The following is an 18683-nucleotide window of genomic DNA, read 5'->3' as shown; positions in this document are numbered from 1 at the left end:
AGCAAAAGATTAGTCTACATTATTACTTACATAATATAGATAGACCATATAATCATATTTTCCAGAGTTGTTTTGCAGCTTGGCTTTATCTTTTGTGTTCTCGACGTGCCTGCGTCTTTAAAACTGGACACATCAAAGTCCCTCCCTCTCTTTTCAGCACCAACTCAATAAAGAAAATGACCAAAACACAGTAACTGTAGCTAGTGTACGATCCGACGATGTGTATCTAATGTCTAGTGGGTGTAAGGTTAACGAGAGAACATTCAAACTAACTTTCAATCGGGTGCAGGATAACGAATTACCGGTAACATTAAAAACATCTATTACACTGGAAATGTTTAATTGTTCTTGGACTTTCACTAAATCATTGAATGGAACTTCTGGATAGGACAGTGATTCTGCTTTTACGATGAATGAAGAGTAATTGTTTGTGACCGACATTACAGAAGATATGGAAGGACACTTATTCTTTGTTATTCTTTTGTTGCAGGTATCTGAACTGGCTCGTTTTGAGAACAGGCCTCATGTCATTCTCACTGGTGCCCGTAAACACTCGATCTGACTATAATATAATGGTGCATGATAAGTAGACATTTTTTTTGCATGAGTCTTGTGAAAAATGTATTCAGTCAGTGGAGTGTGGAAATAGCTTTTAATGGCCATTATAAGTCATGCTTTAGAAATTATTTTGATTGGAAACGTATCATATAGTTTAGTAGAAACTTAGTTTATACTCTATTACTCATTCTCAGTGGACTAGGTAAAACAAAACAAACTATGGTTGAACCAGTAGGTTTTGTGGAGGCTTGGAAAGCCCAGTTCCCTGAGTCAGATGCCCCAAGCATGGAGCTGAAATCATTGGGGGATATTGAGCAGGAGCTGGAGAAATGCAAGTCATCTATCAGGCAGCTGGAGTTAGAGGAAAACAAAGAGCGTTTTCAGATGATCTACCTGCAGACGTTACTGGCCAAGGAAAGGAAGGCTTATGATGGGCAGAGATGGGGCATCAAGAGGATGTCCCTAATGACTATTGGAGACCAATCCAGTTTTTCAGACACCCAGACATCCCACATAGATGAGGAGCCTACAGTGGAGGAGCAGCCGAGAGAGGCAGTCGACACAGGGAGCTATAAACAGTATCCAGAGGGAGAGGTAGATGGGGTGACTCCCTTCGAACAGAGGGGTGAGTTGTGCCCCCACATGCCTACTGTGTGTCCCCCAGACACAGATCTGGACAGGGACAGGGTGGGCATGAGCTCAGTAGCAGCACTGAGGTCCACCTTTGAGCGCATCAAGATAGCCAACTCTCACACAGCTGGAGATGGGAAGGGTGTTGGAGGGACAGAGAGACCCTTCTACGTGAACATGGAGTACCACCATGAGAGAGGCCTCGTGAAGGTCAATGACAGGAAAGTCTCAGATAAGATCAGCAGCCTGGGCTGCCAGGCCATGCAAATGGAGCGCAACAGGTCCATGCACTCCCTGCCCGGGAACCTATCCACTGCTATGGGGGAGATCCGCAAATCTGTGCTCAGATGCAGGTCCACAGAGGGCGGCTGTGGCTACAATGGGCTGTATGATGACACAGAGGTGAACCCACATTTCCTCAAGGACAGTGTGATCCGTTCCAATGGGGGGAGACAGCCGGCAAACTATCAACCCTACACCAGTGTGTATGTTGGGGGGTTGATGGCAGAGGGGGAGGGGAGGGTCATTCACATCAGGGACCACAGTGTGGAGGAGGACTCACGCCAAAACTGGCCAAGGCGCTCCTACTCACCTGGCAGTTTTTACGATGCTGGGGGCGGCTACACCCCAGACTGCAGCTCCAATGAGAACCTGACGTCCAGCGAGGAAGACTTCTCCTCTGGCCAGTCAAGTCACATGTCCCCAAGTCCTACCACCAATCACATGTACAGTCAGAAAAGTCATTCACCTTCCCAGATTTCCCAGCAGTCCTTTGACAGCAGCAGCCTGCCCTCCCCACTGTCTCAGAAACGTCTGAAGCAGGAAGTGTTGGTGTCCGAGGCCTCCATCGTGGGTGTCCGTAAAATAGGCCAGATCTGGCCCGGTGATGGGGACTCCACTACGTCCAGTAGGACCTCGCATGACAACAGTCTCCATGGAGATCTGGGTAGGTCTACAAGGCCATAGTCTCTATACTGTCCTTTTGTACTCAAGTCTTTTATTTATATTTTATGTAAAAAAGCACAAGAACTGTTAATGCATCCTTAGGGCTCAATAGCCACTGCCATTTCATGTGTTTATTAGAGATGCCTGTACTTGCCCTAACCTTGATCTCTCCTCATGCAGCAATGTGCTTATATGTGCAGCTGCAACATGATGCTATAGTGTACTATAGCTCTGCCAAATTTGTTTACATATGATTATATGAAACCATTAGCTCAGCCCACCTTTGCAAAGCACCGTAGTGATTGTGTAGTTCTTTGTGGATTGTACGACTGTTTTCTTTTCACTTTGTAAGCATGCCTGCCCCCTTTCTCCCTTCTGTTCTCTACCATTGAGTGTTGTAATGCTCATCTAGAGATGCCCTGATTGAGACCGTGCGTGCCCTCAGGCTGCCCAGTTGCTCGGCCCTGTCCACCCGGAGTGTTTTTGTGTCAGCACACATCAACATTGTTGTCCTTGTCTAGGAGTAATTCACTTAAAAGGGTTTGTGTAGCGTGATACGTTTAGGGAGGCTCTTTGTTGGGGGTGGGGAGGGAAAGGGCTGATAACTCTCACTAAAAAGAGGATGGAGGGCTCATCGTCAGATGGCTTCCCATCAACATTTCAGTCCTCAGTGTTTCCTGTTGTGATGTGTGAACACAATAGGAGAGTCACTCATGTCGAACGTATTGACACTGCAACAATGTTTAAGTGGGATAGGGTGGTACTAGGTACTGCAAGGACAGAGAAGAGAGAGTTCAATGCAAAATATTTATTTAAACATCAATACATGACAGGGTGTATGTTTTATAAAACACTTTGTTCCAGACAGCTGAGGAAAAACAAACATATGTTCTCCCTCTCTTATTAAGCCTGTGCTTAACTGCTTTGATCTGGTCTTGAAAATATTATTTTGGTGGAGATGAAAAAAGCCAAATGTTGATTTCCTCTCCGTTAGTCTTTAGAACTGATTACCTCTCCGTTAGTCTTTAGAACTGATTTCCTCTCCGTTTGTCTTTAGAACTGATTACCTCTCCGTTTGTCTTTAGAACTGATTTCCTCTCCGTTTGTCTTTAGAACTGATTTCCTCTCCGTTTGTCTTTAGAACTGATTTCCTCTCCGTTAGTCTTTAGAACTGATTTCCTCTCCGTTAGTCTTTAGAACTGATTTCCTCTCCGTTAGTCTTTAGAACTGATTTCCTCTCCGTTAGTCTTTAGAACTGATTTCCTCTCCGTTAGTCTTTAGAACTGATTTCCTCTCCGTTAGTCTTTAGAACTGATTTCCTCTCCGTTAGTCTTTAGAACTGATTTCCTCTCCGTTTGTCTTTAGAACTGATTTCCTCTTCGTTAGTCTTCAGAACTGATTTCCTCTCCGTTAGTCTTTAGAACTGATTTCCTCTCCGTTAGTCTTTAGAACTGATTTCCTCTCCGTTAGTCTTTAGAACTGATTTCCTCTCTGTTAGTCTTTAGAACTGATTTCCTCTCCGTTAGTCTTTAGAACTGATTTCCTCTCCGTTAGTCTTTAGAACTGATTTCCTCTCCGTTAGTCTTTAGAACTGATTTCCTCTCCGTTAGTCTTTAGAACTGATTTCCTCTCCGTTAGTCTTTAGAACTGATTTCCTCTCCGTTAGCCTTTAGAACTGATTTCCTCTCCGTTAGTCTTTAGAACTGATTTCCTCTCCGTTAGTCTTTAGAACTGATTTCCTCTCTGTTTGTCTTCAGAACTGATTTCCTCTCCGTTAGTCTTTAGAACTGATTTCCTCTCTGTTTGTCTTCAGAACTGATTTCCTTAGCCACAGACTGACAGGGAAAGGTCACGATTTGATATTCTGTCTTCTTCCCTGTGTTGTTCTTAGTCTCTAAATGAACAGTCATTGAGATATTTTTGGTTGCTCAGGTCTATGATGAATCAAATAGGTATAGACATGTCTAAGTGAATGGCTGACTCAATGCCACATATTTCCTCATATCACATGATTTCACTGAAGTCATAAAAGCAGACTCTCGGTTGTAGTAAATCAGTCAGGGTCATTCATTGTCTTCCATTTCCGACAAGCTAGGCTCAACTAATAAAAGCTATGATAATTCAAATGAGAAGAGCAGAAAACTTTTTATTTTGGTAGCAATTGTTGAGAATAGGCTGTTATGAAAGGTGATAGGCTGGAAAGTATAGGATCGTAAACTAAATGTGCAATGAACAAGCAAATAGCCTGGGAAATAATCAGCATGAGAACAGTAAGCCAGTGTGTGGCTCTTCTGACAAAGTACACAAGTCCATGACACTTGTGGTCAAATATTTTGCTTTAGGACAGTGCAATAACACTGTAATGTGTGGTTTTCCTCATTGTCTTACCATTTGATTGTTTCTTCACAATAATACCTATTTACCAATGCAGCTTGACCTGTAGAAAATAGGGAAACCGGCTGTCAGATACAGAGAAAGTTGCGATTGCTACAGCTTTCTGATTAAATGTCCAGCAAAAACATTGAGCCTGTCCCTGGAGTTGTTGTCTTAAAGGCCATGTTGCTGAACCTGTCCCTGGAGTGGTTGTCTTAAAGGCCATGTTGCTGAGCCTGTCCCTGGAGTGGTTGTCTTAAAGGCCATGTTGCTGAGCCTGTCCCTGGAGTTGTTGTCTTAAAGGCCATGTTGCTGAACCTGTCCCTGGAGTGGTTGTCTTAAAGGCCATGTTGCTGAGCCTGTCCCTGGAGTGGTTGTCTTAAAGGCCATGTTGCTGAGGTAACGGTCCTGCTGCAGGATCACTTCATGCAAACCGTGCTTTGTGGATTAACAGAGATCTGGATTTATTTTCTGATGTTGTAGGAACATTATTGCATACATTGCTGGATCAGTGCTGTGATAAGCAGTCGTTTTGAGGCGAGCATGACAAACTGCCGTCCTCTGTTGTGGGCACTGACTTTTTAGAGTGTGTGGGAAATGTCATTTTTTGTTTTATCATAAAACTCCTTGCAGCATTCAATAAATTCCATGTAATCTGCTAAAGCTATTTTATAATGACAATGTTATAAAGGGCCACTCTGCTCTAGTTACGTAAGCGTTCTGGTGAATATTTACTGTAGCTTTAGGAGGGTTCGTATGTTCCTTTCAGATGGCACTACCTTCATTTTAATTAGTTAAAGTTGCAATATGTCATTGCTACATTTTAAGAAAGAAAACACCTCAGCGATGCGTTTATTTTCTGTGACTGCATGAGCAAACAGCCAGTCAAACATGGGGTGGCATTGACTACCCAGCAGACCTCTAGTGTTTTACTGTCTGGCATTGTGGCACACTTTGGGTCTGCCTGAGGAGGAACAGCCCTAGTATTGGGTACAGTACTGAATGGCATAAATGTGCCTCTGTCCTTGCCACACTGACTCTACAAACCCTGCTACACCTCCCGCTTGTAATCATCGGAAAACAGCCAGTCTAAAATGTACAAATCTCTAAGGTCTCTTTTTCCTAGAATAGCCTAGGGATTAGAGAACGAGCACCAGTCTCGTCATATGTGGCAATCTAGGCCAATTGTCACTCCTGGCTGTGAATATAGCTGCTGATTAGCTGTGAATAGAGCTGCTGGTTAGCTCTGAATAGAGCTGCAGGTTAGCTCTGAATAGAGCTGCAGGTTAGCTCTGAATAGAGCTGCAGGTTAGCTCTGAATAGAGCTGCAGGTTAGCTCTGAATAGAGCTGCAGGTTAGCTCTGAATAGAGCTGCAGGTTAGCTCTGAATAGAGCTGCAGGTTAGCTCTGAATAGAGCTGCAGGTTAGCTCTGAATAGAGCTGCAGGTTAGCTCTGAATAGAGCTGCTGGTTAGCTCTGAATAGAGCTGCAGGTTAACTGTGTGGCTTAAAGGAAGCCACTTCTATGGTTTGCCTGCTTTGCTATAGTTAATTATCACTATAACATAGGCATATGCCAGTGGCCAGTAGTTTGACTCATGGCTAATCATGAGTACATTATAAAAAGGTCTACTGGGGATTGTGTTGTTAGAATGTCTGCACTTTGAGTGAACCTGTGCCAGGCCAAGAGGAGCTTCCACTTAATATCAATTAGACAGGTCTGTATGTCTCATTTGACACTAATGAAAAGCTTTCACTCAGGTGGTCTGATAGTGGTCCTATCTGTCAGCGTGTCTGGCCTCAGTCCAGGGCTGTATTTGTAACCACAGGAGAAATCACAGAGGCGGTGGTGGCCTACCCTCCAGGTTTACGATCCAATCATGAATATTTCAGAGCTCCTGATGAAGCTCACACTGTTTCTTTTTTGTACCTGAATGTCAACATTCTGAGCCTTTAGTGGTTAAGGAAGCAAAAATGATTTCACCTCTCCCTCCCATTGAGTTTACATACAAGATACGTGTCCAACAATTTAGATGAAGTGGCGCCAGCACAGAAAAGGGAAAGAGCTCTTGTGCACCCTGACTGAGCTCTGTGTTTCGTGTCACCTGTCCTCTCTTGTGCACCCTGACTGAGCTCTGTGTTTCGTGTCACCTGTCCTCTCTTGTGCACCCTGACTGAGCTCTGTGTTTCGTGTCACCTGTCCTCTCTTGTGCACCCTGACTGAGCTCTGTGTTTCGTGTCCCCTGTCCTCTCTTGTGCACCCTGACTGAGCTCTGTGTTTCGTGTCACCTGTCCTCTCTTGTGCACCCTGACTGAGCTCTGTGTTTCGTGTCACCTGTCCTCTCTTGTGCACCCTGACTGAGCTCTGTGTTTCGTGTCACCTGTCCTCTCGGGTGGGTGACTTGGTAAAATGGTACAGAATGGAGTGTGCCTGGAGAGCTGGCAGGGGATCATAGCAGCAGGCCAGGGACCTGCCAACTGCAGTCAGATGGAGCGAAGGGACAAACACACCATTAATATCTGAAATAAGCAGGCCCTATCCAGTTCAAGTTACACCAGCATAGGGGTTAACGGTTGGGCAGTAGCCTACTTGGCACAATTTCAACCCTTAACTCTGAAACATGAGAAATACTGTCAGATTGAACAGCACATCTGAAAGTATTTGTGTCTACCCCAGGCTGTTTTCCATATCCATATATTTTCTTACAGATAATGGTAAAAATGCATGAGAAATGTTTGATCTTTTGGCCCTCCCTCCAGGCCTCCTCCTCCTCTCTAATCCTCCCTCGTGCTCCGTCTCCGTCCCCTTCTGGTCCCCTGGTCTTAGCTCCCTTTACAGGTCTTATTCAAAGGGCCCTCTGTGCTGCTGGCTGGCAAGCCACGTGTTTATGGAATGTTTCAGCTGCTTGTGGGGTGTGAGGGAACACAGCGATGGTAATGCGCTATATGAGATGAGCTCACCTCTGCACAAGCTGCCTGGGCCATGTTAGACAATAATTAGTTTGTGGATGTTGCTTCTGGCAGACAGTACTATTTCATGTATTTACTTTAACAAGATGTACTGTAGAACAAATACGCATATCTACAAGATTCCTCCTGGAAGCTAAACAGCTTTTCTTGAAATTGCTCTGAAAGCACAATTATAGGGAATAATCATGTTTAGTTCCTGGTCTTTGCTCCCATTTCCTGGTTGTCCACAGTGCTGAGTGGAAAAGCCTCTAAACCTGGCCTTCTGTGTGTCCAACTCTTAGACTGTCTCATGTGAGTGCATCTGTTTGGGTTGAATTTTGTGTGTGTGTCTGCAATCTGTTTTTCTTATGGTTTATTGGAAAAGAGAAGATAAGACACGGGTGTTGAGATCTGAATAACTTATGATATGAGGGGAAAACACATTTTGTGTTGGTTGCCTCTTTTCTCTCCCTCTTTTTCAGCTAGTATCACACCCTCACTGTATCAGTCAAGTTTGTGTGTGCACACAAACACAGTACCAGTACCAGTCAAAAGTTTGGACAGCCCTACTCATTCAAGGGTTTTTCTTTATTTTTACTATTTTCTACATTGTAGAATAATAGTGAAGACATCAAAACTATGAAATAACACATATGGAATCATGTAGTAACCAAAAAAGTGTTAAACAAATCTAAATATATTCTTCAAAGTAGCAACCCTTTTTGCCTTGACAGCTTTGCACACTCTTGGCATTCTCTCAACCAGCTTCATGAGGTAGTCACCTGGAATGCATTTCAATTAACAGGTGTGCCTTGTTAAATGTACATTTGTGGAATTTCTTTCCTTACTGCTTTTGAGCCAATCAGATGATTTGGACTGTAAAGTGAAGGAAAAGCAGCCAACAAGTGCTCAGCATATGTGAGAACTCCTTCAAGACTGTTGGATAAGCATTCCAGGTGACTACCTTATGAAGTTGGTTGAGAGAATGCCAAGAGTGTGCAAAGCTGTCATCAAGGCAAAGGATGGCTGGCTACTTTAAAGAATCTAAAATATATTTTGATTTGTTTAACACTTTTTTTTTGGTTACATGTGTTATTTAATAGTTTTGATGTCTTCACTATTATTCTACAATGTTAAAAATAAAGAAAAACCCTTTAATGAGTAGGTTTGTCCAAACTTTTGACTGGTACTGTTTATCCTGTAGGTCACAGACTGGAGCAATTATTGAACCTTGATATTCTGTTATACAGAGCATTACTGTGACCACCCTGAGCTATTTCAACACGCTGATTAGTAAGTGTGGTGGGCTGGGCAGCTGAGTTCTGACCTACACTGCTCAATGGCTGGTGCTAATTTTAGGCTGTCCCATAACCGATCTGAGCAGAGCTGGTGGGCCTCACTACTCTTACTGGGCCTGTGGTCGGGCTCCCTCCCACTTCAACAGGGCACTTCAGATGTGCCAGAATGTGCTGATGGTTGGTTGGCTCGCACTCTGCTGATCTGCCGAAAACACCCAGTCAGCTTCTTTCAGGGCTGCAGTGCCACCGCCCCGTTGCAGGTGCCACGTTTTTCAGACCTGTTTCTTTTCAACCTGATGGGTGAAGCTCAGTCAGAGAGAAACCAGATGTGCTGAAATGAAGTGTATGCAGTACTGAAAGATCTCCACCCAACCCATCCCTTCCTGTGTTAGCTGTGAGGGATGAAAAGACCCCTTCGTAGTAGTGGGATTGAAGTGCAACTCTTTGTAGGCTGAGGATTAGTAAAGCAGATCTGTATTGATAAACCTGTATAACTTTCTATTTGTACATCCCATACATGCTGGATGGTAAAAGACATTGTAACACTTGTTTCCTCTCGGTTAGCTGACAGATGTCTCTCCAGTGATCACACGATCAGGATGAGAATCCATTTAGTGGAGGCAGAAAGTTTCCAACGCTCTTAACAGCATCATTTTAAAAATATAAAAAATGTTTAGAAGGTGCCATATCTTTTCTAATCTATAAGCATGCTGTCAGAGGTGACAGAGACTGTCATTGTGCTACACTCAATACTACAGTTATTATTCCCGGACCATAATGTCCCAAATAATCCGTCTTAAAGGGAATATTAGCCCCTTCTTTGGAGAATCCTTTAACATTTGTGTCTCATTTTAACAGATTTTTTAATCTCAATTCTGGTGGTCAATTGAGGGGAATCGGTGTACTCTGTTTTGTCCATTGCATCCCATCCCAGTTAATGCGTGTCCAGATGGGACTGGCAGGATCTCTACAGGCTGTCACTCTGATCACTGTCTGGACCATTTCCTCCTTTTTAGTTATTTCCAGAACAAATGCAGAGTTCATCCTTCTCTCCATAGAAATATTTAAAGTGTCCTTTAGCCAATGCAGTGAAGTGTGACAGTGCTTTGATGCATTACATGGAGATTCTAAAAGCAGCAACATTCAGCTTCAACACAATCAAGCTCTCGGTCTTAATCCAAGGGAGAAAGAAAAGGGAACTATATCTTCAAGACAAGTCTTTTTTTAAATGTATTTTTTAGCATTCATATGGATATCCTGTATCCCGCCAAAACTGTGTGAACCCTGCTCTCTAAGCAAGGTCACATCACAGTTGTGATGTTGAATTTCTGTGTTTATGATTCTGTGGATTTGTCCTGCTAACACATCTGTCATTCCCCTTCTCTCTGGATCATAGTCGGTTCATCTATCTATACATGTGGATTAGGATTACAGGTCTGTGAATATGTCCTTGATGCTTTTGTTGTGTGTGTTGCGTCAAACCTCTCATCACTCTCCACAATTGTTGCATCCACAGGGACAGAGTGCATGTTGACAGTGCACAGGTTATTCTCTGGACTAGGATTTAAGAGCATGTTAACCTGTTATGTTTGGAATCCTAGCAGACAGCTATTTATAGGTCAGCCTTGTCCTATTGTAAAAGATAAAAGAGAAGCGGGTTTGTAGTAATGTGGCCAAATGGCTCCCTCGGGAACTACTAACTTGTACACTAAACAAACACAACTTCCAGATCCAGCCAAAGCTTTTCTGAGCCTGATGAACTTTGGCTTCCTAAACCCAAAGATCAGAACACTGGCAAATTCAATAATGCTGAAAAAAACTCTAAATTCTGCAGGATTCTCTACTAAAAGTCCAGAGAAATGTTGTCCTTTGCTGCTACATCTAAAACCCTCTCAGCCCCAGCTGTTGGTTTGAGCACTGTTATGCAATGTTATTAGAATATATTTGTTACAGCTCTATTGCACATTAGTAACCATTTTGAGGTTAATTGAGGGGAGACACAGATGCACTCTACCACCATTCAACCACATAGTGTTTAAGAGTAAACCCCTCTGCTTTCACTATTACTAGGGAAGCTGTTTTAACATAGTTATTGTTGTTAAAATGTCATTAAGATATGTATTTTTATTTATATGATTCATCAATATAAAAATGACAATTTTGGATATCAAAAATGTAATTATTGATAGCAATTATTCACATTTTTGATAGCGACTAGCATTTATATTTTGTTATTTACAGTGGGGCAAAAAAGTATTTAGTCAGCCACCAATTGTGCAAGTTCTCCCACTTAAAAAAATGAGCGAGGCCTGTAATTTTAATCATAAGTACAATTCATCTATGACAGACAAAATGAGAAAGAAAATCACATTGTAGGATTTTTAATGAATTTATTTGCAAATTATGGTGGAAAATAAGTATTTGGTCAATAACAAAAGTTTATCTCAATACTTTGTTATATACCCTTTGTTGGCAATGACAGAGGTCAAACGTTTTCTGTAAGTCTTCACACACTGTTGCTGGTATTTTGGCCCATTCCTCCATGCAGATCTCCTCTAGAGCAGTGATGTTTTGGGGCTGTTGCTGGGCAACACGCTCTTTCAACTCCCTCAAAAGATTTTCTATGGGGTTGAGATCTGGAGACTGGCTAGGCCACTCCAGGACCTTGAAATGCTTCTTACGAAGCCACTCCTTTGTTGCCCGGGCAGTGTGTTTGGGATCATTGTCATGCTGAAAGACCCAGCCACGTTTCATCTTCAATGTCCTTGCTGATGGTAGGCTTTGTTACTTTGGTCCCAGCTCTCTGCAGGTCATTCACTAGGTCCCCCCGTGAGGTTCTGGGATTTTTGCTCACCGTTCTTGTGATTATTTTGACCCCACGGGGTGAGATCTTGCGTGGAGCCCCAGATCGAGGGAGATTATCAGTGGTCTTGTATGTCTTCCATTTCCTAATAATTGCTCCCACAGTTGATTTCTTCAAACCAAGCTGCTTACCTATTGCAGATTCAGTCTTCCCAGCCTGGTGCAGGTCTACAATTTTGTTTCTGGTGTCCTTTGACAGCTCTTTGGTCTTGGCCATAGTGGAGTTTGGAGTGTGACTGTTTTAGGTTGTGGACAGGTGTCTTTTATACTGATAACAACTTCAAACAGGTGCCATTAATTAAACAGGTGCCATTAACGAGTGGAGGACAGAGGAGCCTCTTAAAGAAGTTACAGGTCTGTGAGAGCCAGAAATCTTGCTTGTTTGTAGGTGACCAAATACTTATTTTCCACCATAATTTGCAAATAAATTCATAAAAAATCCTACAATGTGATTTTCTGTCATAGTTGTACCTATGTGTACCTATGATGAAAATTACAGGCCTCATCTTTTTATGTGGGAGAACTTGCACAATTGGTGGCTGACTAAATACTTTTTTGCCCCACTGTATTATAATGAACTTCATGTGGTCGGGATTACATTTGCGTGCTCCTACATACAGTGCTAGTGAAAGTCTACAAATTCCTTGCACATTTTTCACATTTTGCTGCCTTAAAATTTTATCTAAAAAAGATTACATTTTATATTTTTTGTATTGATGTACACAACCTACTCCACATTTTCAAAGTAAAATAATATTAATATAGAAAATTCCATTATTCATTTAAAAAATTCCATTATTAATATAAAACGTGATGAATATACACCGTTTATTTTGGTACACCCATCTAATACCGGTTCAATCCCCCCGTTTCCTTCAGAACAACTTGAATTCTTCGGGGTGTTGACATTGGTATCAAGGGACCTAACGTGTGCCAGGAAAACATCCCCCACACCTTTACACCACCGCCACCAGCCTGTACCATTGACACCCTGCATGATGAGGCCGTGGACTCATGCTGCTTACGCCAAATCCTAACTCGGCCATCAGCATGACCAAACAGGAACCAGGATTTGTCGGGCCAGGCAATATTTTTCCACTCCACAATTGTCCAGTGTAGGTGATTGCGTGCCGACTGGAGCCTCTTCTTCTTGTTTTTAGTTGATAGGAATGGAACCGGTGTGGTCTTCTGCTGCAATAGCCCATCCGTGACAAGGACCGACGAGTTAAGTGTTCCGAGATGCCGTTGTGCACACCACTGTAGTACTGAGCTATTATTTGCCTGTTTGTGGCCCGCCTGTTTGCTTGCATGATTCTTGCCATTCTCCTTTGAACTCTCTCATCAACGAGTTGTTTTCGACCACAGGACTGCCGCTGACTGGATGTTTTTTTGTTTGTCGTAACATTATTGGCCAACCCTAGGCACTGTCGTGCATGAAAATCCCAGGAGGCCGGATGTTTCTGAGATACTCAAGCCCGCGCCCCTGGCAACGACGATCATACCACTCTGAAAGTCACTTACGTCACTAGTTTGGCCCATTCTAACGTTCAATATAAAAGTAACTGAATGCCTGTCTGCCTGCTTTATATAGCAAGCCTTGGCCTTGTGACTCGCTGTCTGTAGGAGCGAACCATTTTCGTGAACTGGCCACTGACTATGTTAAAACGGCTTTCCATACTAATACTGCACAGAGGAAACTGCATTAGCTCTTTGGTAATCCCACAGAGCTGTAGCTGATCTTCTTTGTTGAATGTTTTTACCATGATTTAACTTAGGAAAAAGTCAATGCATTAGACAACTCACAGGGTTGGTTCAAAGACAGCAATCCCAGAGTTGATATATGATATTTAATATTAATTTAAATGTGTACGTGTGGGAGGAGGGGGATGTTTGTGTGAAAAGGTGACCGTGTGCAGAATGTCTGTTTCCTGCTCTGAAGTTGATGAATTTGCTGAATGTTCTGGACAGACCTGCCTGGACACTTCCTTAGCAACAGGCCTTGCAGTCTGAGAACTAAGCTGTACTGAGGAACTAGTCTATTGTGAAATCCTCTTCACTCAATGTTGGGAAGCTTGCCTGCTTTTTCATGCTACCATGGATAACTATTCTGCATTTAAAAAGCATGGTTTTCCCAGAGCCATGTAAATAACTGTCTCTGTGAACATTATTTTAGTTAATATCAATTAATGTAAGAAATAACATTTTAAGACATGTTTTATAGTTTATGTCCATTTTACTGAAATATATTTGTGTCTGTATGATTGGTCAGTGTGTGTCCATTGACTGTGATTTCCATGCCTCTGTGGCTGTGTGAGAGGTTATTCACCCAGGGTCACTGATGTTGTATAATCTGACAGACACACAGTGTGGCCTTTCACATTGACTTCCCCTGTATTCCCCTTGCCTGCTCCTCCAGAGTAAACACAGTGGTTTCTCTCTGCTCTGCCCCTTGCCTGCTCCTCCAGAGTAAACACAGTGGTTTCTCTCTGCTCTGCCCCTTGCCTGCTCCTCCAGAGTAAACACAATGGTTTCTCTCTGCTCTGCCCCTTGCCTGCTCCTCCAGAGTAAACACAGTGGTTTCTCTCTGCTCTGCCCCTTGCCTGCTCCTCCAGAGTAAACACAGTGGTTTCTCTCTGCTCTGCCCCTTGCCTGCTCCTCCAGAGTAAACACAGTGGTTTCTCTCTGCTCTGCCCCTTGCCTGCTCCTCCAGAGTAAACACAGTGGTTTCTCTCTGCTCTGCCCCTTGCCTGTTCCTCCAGAGTAAACACAGTGGTTTCTCTCTGCTCTGCCCCTTGCCTGCTCCTCCAGAGTAAACACAGTGGTTTCTCTCTGCACAGCCCAGTGTGTTTGTTCAGGTTCTTTGTCATGGTCTCTGGGGGTGTCCCACTGTCAGCCTGACTCAACCAGCCCCCGGCCACTCCACATGGCTGGGTTCCATCTGCCTTCCTTGCTTCCGGAATCCTCTCTTTCCTGTTTTCTAGCAGAGGTGAACTACACTGAGCAAAAATATAAACGCAACATGCAACAATTTAAAAGATTTGACAGTTACAGTTAAAGTAAGGAAATCAGAAATAAATTCATTAGGCCCTAATCTATGGATCTCACATGACTGGGAATACAGAGGTGCATCTCTTGGTCACAGTACCTGGTGAGAACACCATTTGCCTCATGCAGCACGACACATCTCCTTCACATAGAGTTGATCAGGCTGTTGATTGTGGCCTGTGGAATGTTGTTCCACTCCTCTTCAATGACTGTGTGAAGTTGCTGGATATTGGCGGGTACTGGAACACGCTGTTGTACACGTCGATCCATAGCATCCCAAATATGTTTAATGGGAGTATGCAGGCCATGGAAGAACTGGGACATTTTCAGGTTCCAGGAATTGTGTACAGAACCTTGCAAAATGGGGCCGTGCATTTTCATGCTGAAATGTGATGGCTGTGGATGAATGGCACGACACTGGGCCTTAGGATCTTGTTGCAGTATCTCTGTGTGCATTCAAATTGCCATTGACAAAATGCAGTTGTCTTTGTTGTCTGTAGCTTATGCCTACCCATACCATAACCCCACCTCCACCATGGGGCACTCTGTTCACAACGTTGACATCAACAAAACGCTCGCCCACATGATGCCATCGCTGTCTGTCATCTGCCCAGTACAGTTGATGCCGGGATCCATCCGTGAAGAGCACACATCTCCAGCATGCCAGTGACCATTGAAGGTGAGCATTTGCCCACCGAAGTTGGCTACAACGTTGAACTACAGTCAGGTCAAGACCCTGGTGAAGACGACGAGCATGCAGATGTGCTTCCCTGAGACAGTTTGTGCAGAAGTTCTTTGGTTGTGCAAACCCCCAGTTTTATCAGCTGCCCGGGTGGCTGCTCTCAGATGATCCCGCAGGTGAAGAAGCCAGATGTGGAGAACCTGGTTTGGGGCGGTTACACGTGGTCTGCTGTTGTGAGGCTGGTTAGACGCACTGCCAAAATCTCTAAAATGCCATTGGAGGTGGGCGTTCCTTCAGTCAGCATTCCAATTGCACGCTCCCTCAAATTGAGACATCTGTGGCATTGTGTTGTGTGACAAAACTGCACATTTTAGAGTGCCCTTTTATTGGCCCCAGCACAAGGTGCACCTGTATACTGATCATGCTGTTTAATCAGCTTCTTGATATGCCACACCTGTCAGGTGGATGGATTATCTTGGCAAAGGAGAAATGCTCACTAACAGGGATGTAAAAAATATGTGCACAGAATTTGAGAGAAATAAGCTTTTTGTGCGTATGGACATTTTCGAGGATCTTTTATTTCAGCTCATGAAGGGACCAATACTTTACATGTTGCGTTTATATTTTGGTTCAGTATAGTTATCTCTGTGTCCACTTCTGAACATACAGTATTTCAGCTACATTCAGCTATTTTAACACTGAGGCCTCACAGACAAACAAACACCACAGCTTGTATCATTACACTGGTGGTGCTTGTGCTTCTGCCACACTGATACTGACAATAATGGTAGATGTTGATGAGTTAAAGTGACAATAAAAGGGATTGAACGGTTCTTGATGCAAAACTATATAGATGAATAATAGCGGAAACAACTAGACAACAGCAGCTAACACATCAAGATAGACCCCTGTGTTGCATTGTGTCTGCAAACACTTCCACCCAGAATGTCTGCTTTGCTGTGATTGTGAATAAAAGGGGGTGTTTCTGGTCTGTGTCTAACACCTACAGTACAAACCAGAGAGCAGGAAGAGCTGGGGTTAGTCCTCTCTCTCTGTAACGGGGCGGTCTAATGTAGCCTTGGCCACTTCCCTACACCTTGAATTTATTCACCAAGAATGAACTTGAAAACCACACAGCCACAATCCGACATGGTTGAGATGGAAGGAGAGGAGAAGATATGATGACGAGTGGCGGAACTCCCATTGTCCCAAATATCTGTCCCTCAGGCTACTGGTTCACCTATGGCTACTGAGTGATCATTAAGAAGGAATTCCTCTTTGATTGGTCGCATACTCTGTGCCCTCCCTCGAGTTTTTATTGTCATCGAGTTGATATGTAAATAAAGCATTACTATGGTTAATAAGCTCCTGTTCAGTATAGCTGCCTTGAACTGCTTCTGCATCTGTACAGTTAAAGTATGTCATGTACAGAGAGTAGAGGGACTGACTAATGCTTCTCCTCACCACACAAGTGAATCAGAGTTTTTGCTGCGATTCTCCTGGCTTATCCTCTGCTGTGGGATGGTCCCTGTGTGTCTGGCACAGTCTCTGAAGATCAGAGGGGATTTGAAGCACAGAGACACAGAATGTATTGGAATAGAGCACATTAGAGTTTGAATGACAGAGCTGTTTTCATCAGGTCATTCTAGTTATTTTGAATGTACAGTAGCTTTTATATAATACCATTTGATATACAGATATGAATAACTTTGTTTTATTTTATTAATATTTTTACGCCCTTGTGTTTGATGTAAGACCTATTTTGGTTCTTTTTGAGTCTGCACCATATTCTCGTCCCAACAAACGATTGTTTTTAAATAAAAAAATATATATATTTCAAAGTGCAGATGAATATAGTCACATATTTTTTGGAGGGAGGTGATGTTCCCAGTCAAACCGGTCATGACAACTGATCACACATTTCTATCTTCTTTCACTACCTGTTCAGTGGCTTTAATGGTGTTTTTAGAGGAGAAGAGAGAATGTCTTGCATGTGAAGGGTGTGAAGTGTCAGAGAGAGATTCACACAGTGTCACTGTCTTGGAACCTACTTTACACTACCACACCTAATCCCCTCCATCTGTCTGTAATTATCCCAAAAGTCCCCTACAGTGGGACCCCTCCTTCCTATGGCTATGACCTGGAGCAGGCGGAGGAGCACCAGCAGCACCATGACCTCCTGCCTTTCAGCACCTCACCCACCTCCTCACCTCGCCTCCGCTCCAAGAGCTGCAGCAGCCAGCACACACACTCCTCTGGCTCCCTGGAGTCCACCCTGTCGGTAAGGTTATTGCCAGTTTATCATACACCTCCATCTTCTACTCTTAAAGCCCATGTGTCTGATTTTTCCACCCAGTGCAGCTGTCTGTTAATGCCCCCGTCCTCTATAAGTCTGCCTTGGGCTCTCTGAGTGTATTTAATAGAGATGCTCTGCTCGTTCCAACCACACTTTTACTCGCCCTATAAATCTCATCCACCTCTATTGTACTGTACCTAGCCAATCTCCGGTGTCCCCTAGGTCCTCCTCTGATGTGCTCAGCTCTCTGATCTTCAAAGGTTAAATCCAGGGGGAGGCCTTCTCTTGTGCCCCCTTAGTATTCCAGCTGTGGAATGTCAGAGCTATTCATTTCTGCTCTGTGCATGAGCTCCATATCGACCGACCACAGGCAGCTGGTGACACCTTAACGGGGGAGTACGGGCTCATAGTAATGGCTGGAACGGAATAAATGGAATCGTGAGAAACAGACTGTCAGAAACCTAACTACTGATGCCTTTGACCCATCAGTAACTACAGGTCCCATCCTAGGCTAGGAAAACAATTGTTTCCCTCCACAATACAATGGATCTTTGACCCTGGCCTCTGTCCTCTACATCTCCAACAGGATTTAATCAAATGTATTGGGTTCCCATGAGACGACAGTCTCTACTCGTAGCTGTTTAGCGGTCTCATTCAACACCCAGGGGGATTAGGGAAGATCTGCTCTGGTTACAATTAGAATCACCAAATAAGTCTGGTAGAAGTGAATCCCCGGTCTGTCGCTCTCACTGTCTCTCTCTTTCTCTCTCTCTCTCTCTGCCATTCACTGTTAGTCTCATTCTCACACACAGACAGAGCTGGATCAGGAGAAAGAGTTGGAGATGCGGAAGTGGGTTTTGTCAGGGATCCTGGCCAGTGAGGAGACATATCTCAGCCACCTGGGGGCTATCTTACTGGTAAGAGACAGGACTTTGAGCTAATTGAATATGAAACTAATTGAATATGCCACACCTCACTGTGATGAACAGTGATTTCAGAGCATTGGGACAGTAAAATGTTGGATGGACAGACGGATGGATGTTTAT

At 43.6% G+C, this 18683-nt stretch overlaps 1 protein-coding gene across 1 annotated transcript in view; it reads left to right on the top strand.

Moving 5' to 3' along the window:
* The first annotated feature begins 150 nt into the window (after positions 1 to 150).
* Positions 151 to 18683, top strand: part of LOC109878205 (breakpoint cluster region protein-like) — a 37463-nt gene continuing 18930 nt past the window's right edge. The window contains exons 1-4 of the mRNA XM_020470449.2: positions 151 to 304; positions 491 to 2134; positions 17444 to 17622; positions 18450 to 18554. Coding sequence (XP_020326038.1) covers positions 778 to 2134; positions 17444 to 17622; positions 18450 to 18554 — 1641 coding nt within the window. The 5' untranslated portion in view covers positions 151 to 304; positions 491 to 777. The remainder of the gene's footprint in view (positions 305 to 490; positions 2135 to 17443; positions 17623 to 18449; positions 18555 to 18683) is intronic.

This window comes from Oncorhynchus kisutch, linkage group LG3 (assembly GCF_002021735.2).
Source record: "Oncorhynchus kisutch isolate 150728-3 linkage group LG3, Okis_V2, whole genome shotgun sequence".
In the NCBI taxonomy this organism is placed as follows: Eukaryota; Metazoa; Chordata; class Actinopteri; order Salmoniformes; family Salmonidae; genus Oncorhynchus; species Oncorhynchus kisutch.
This window is presented reverse-complemented; position numbering and strand designations above follow the sequence as displayed.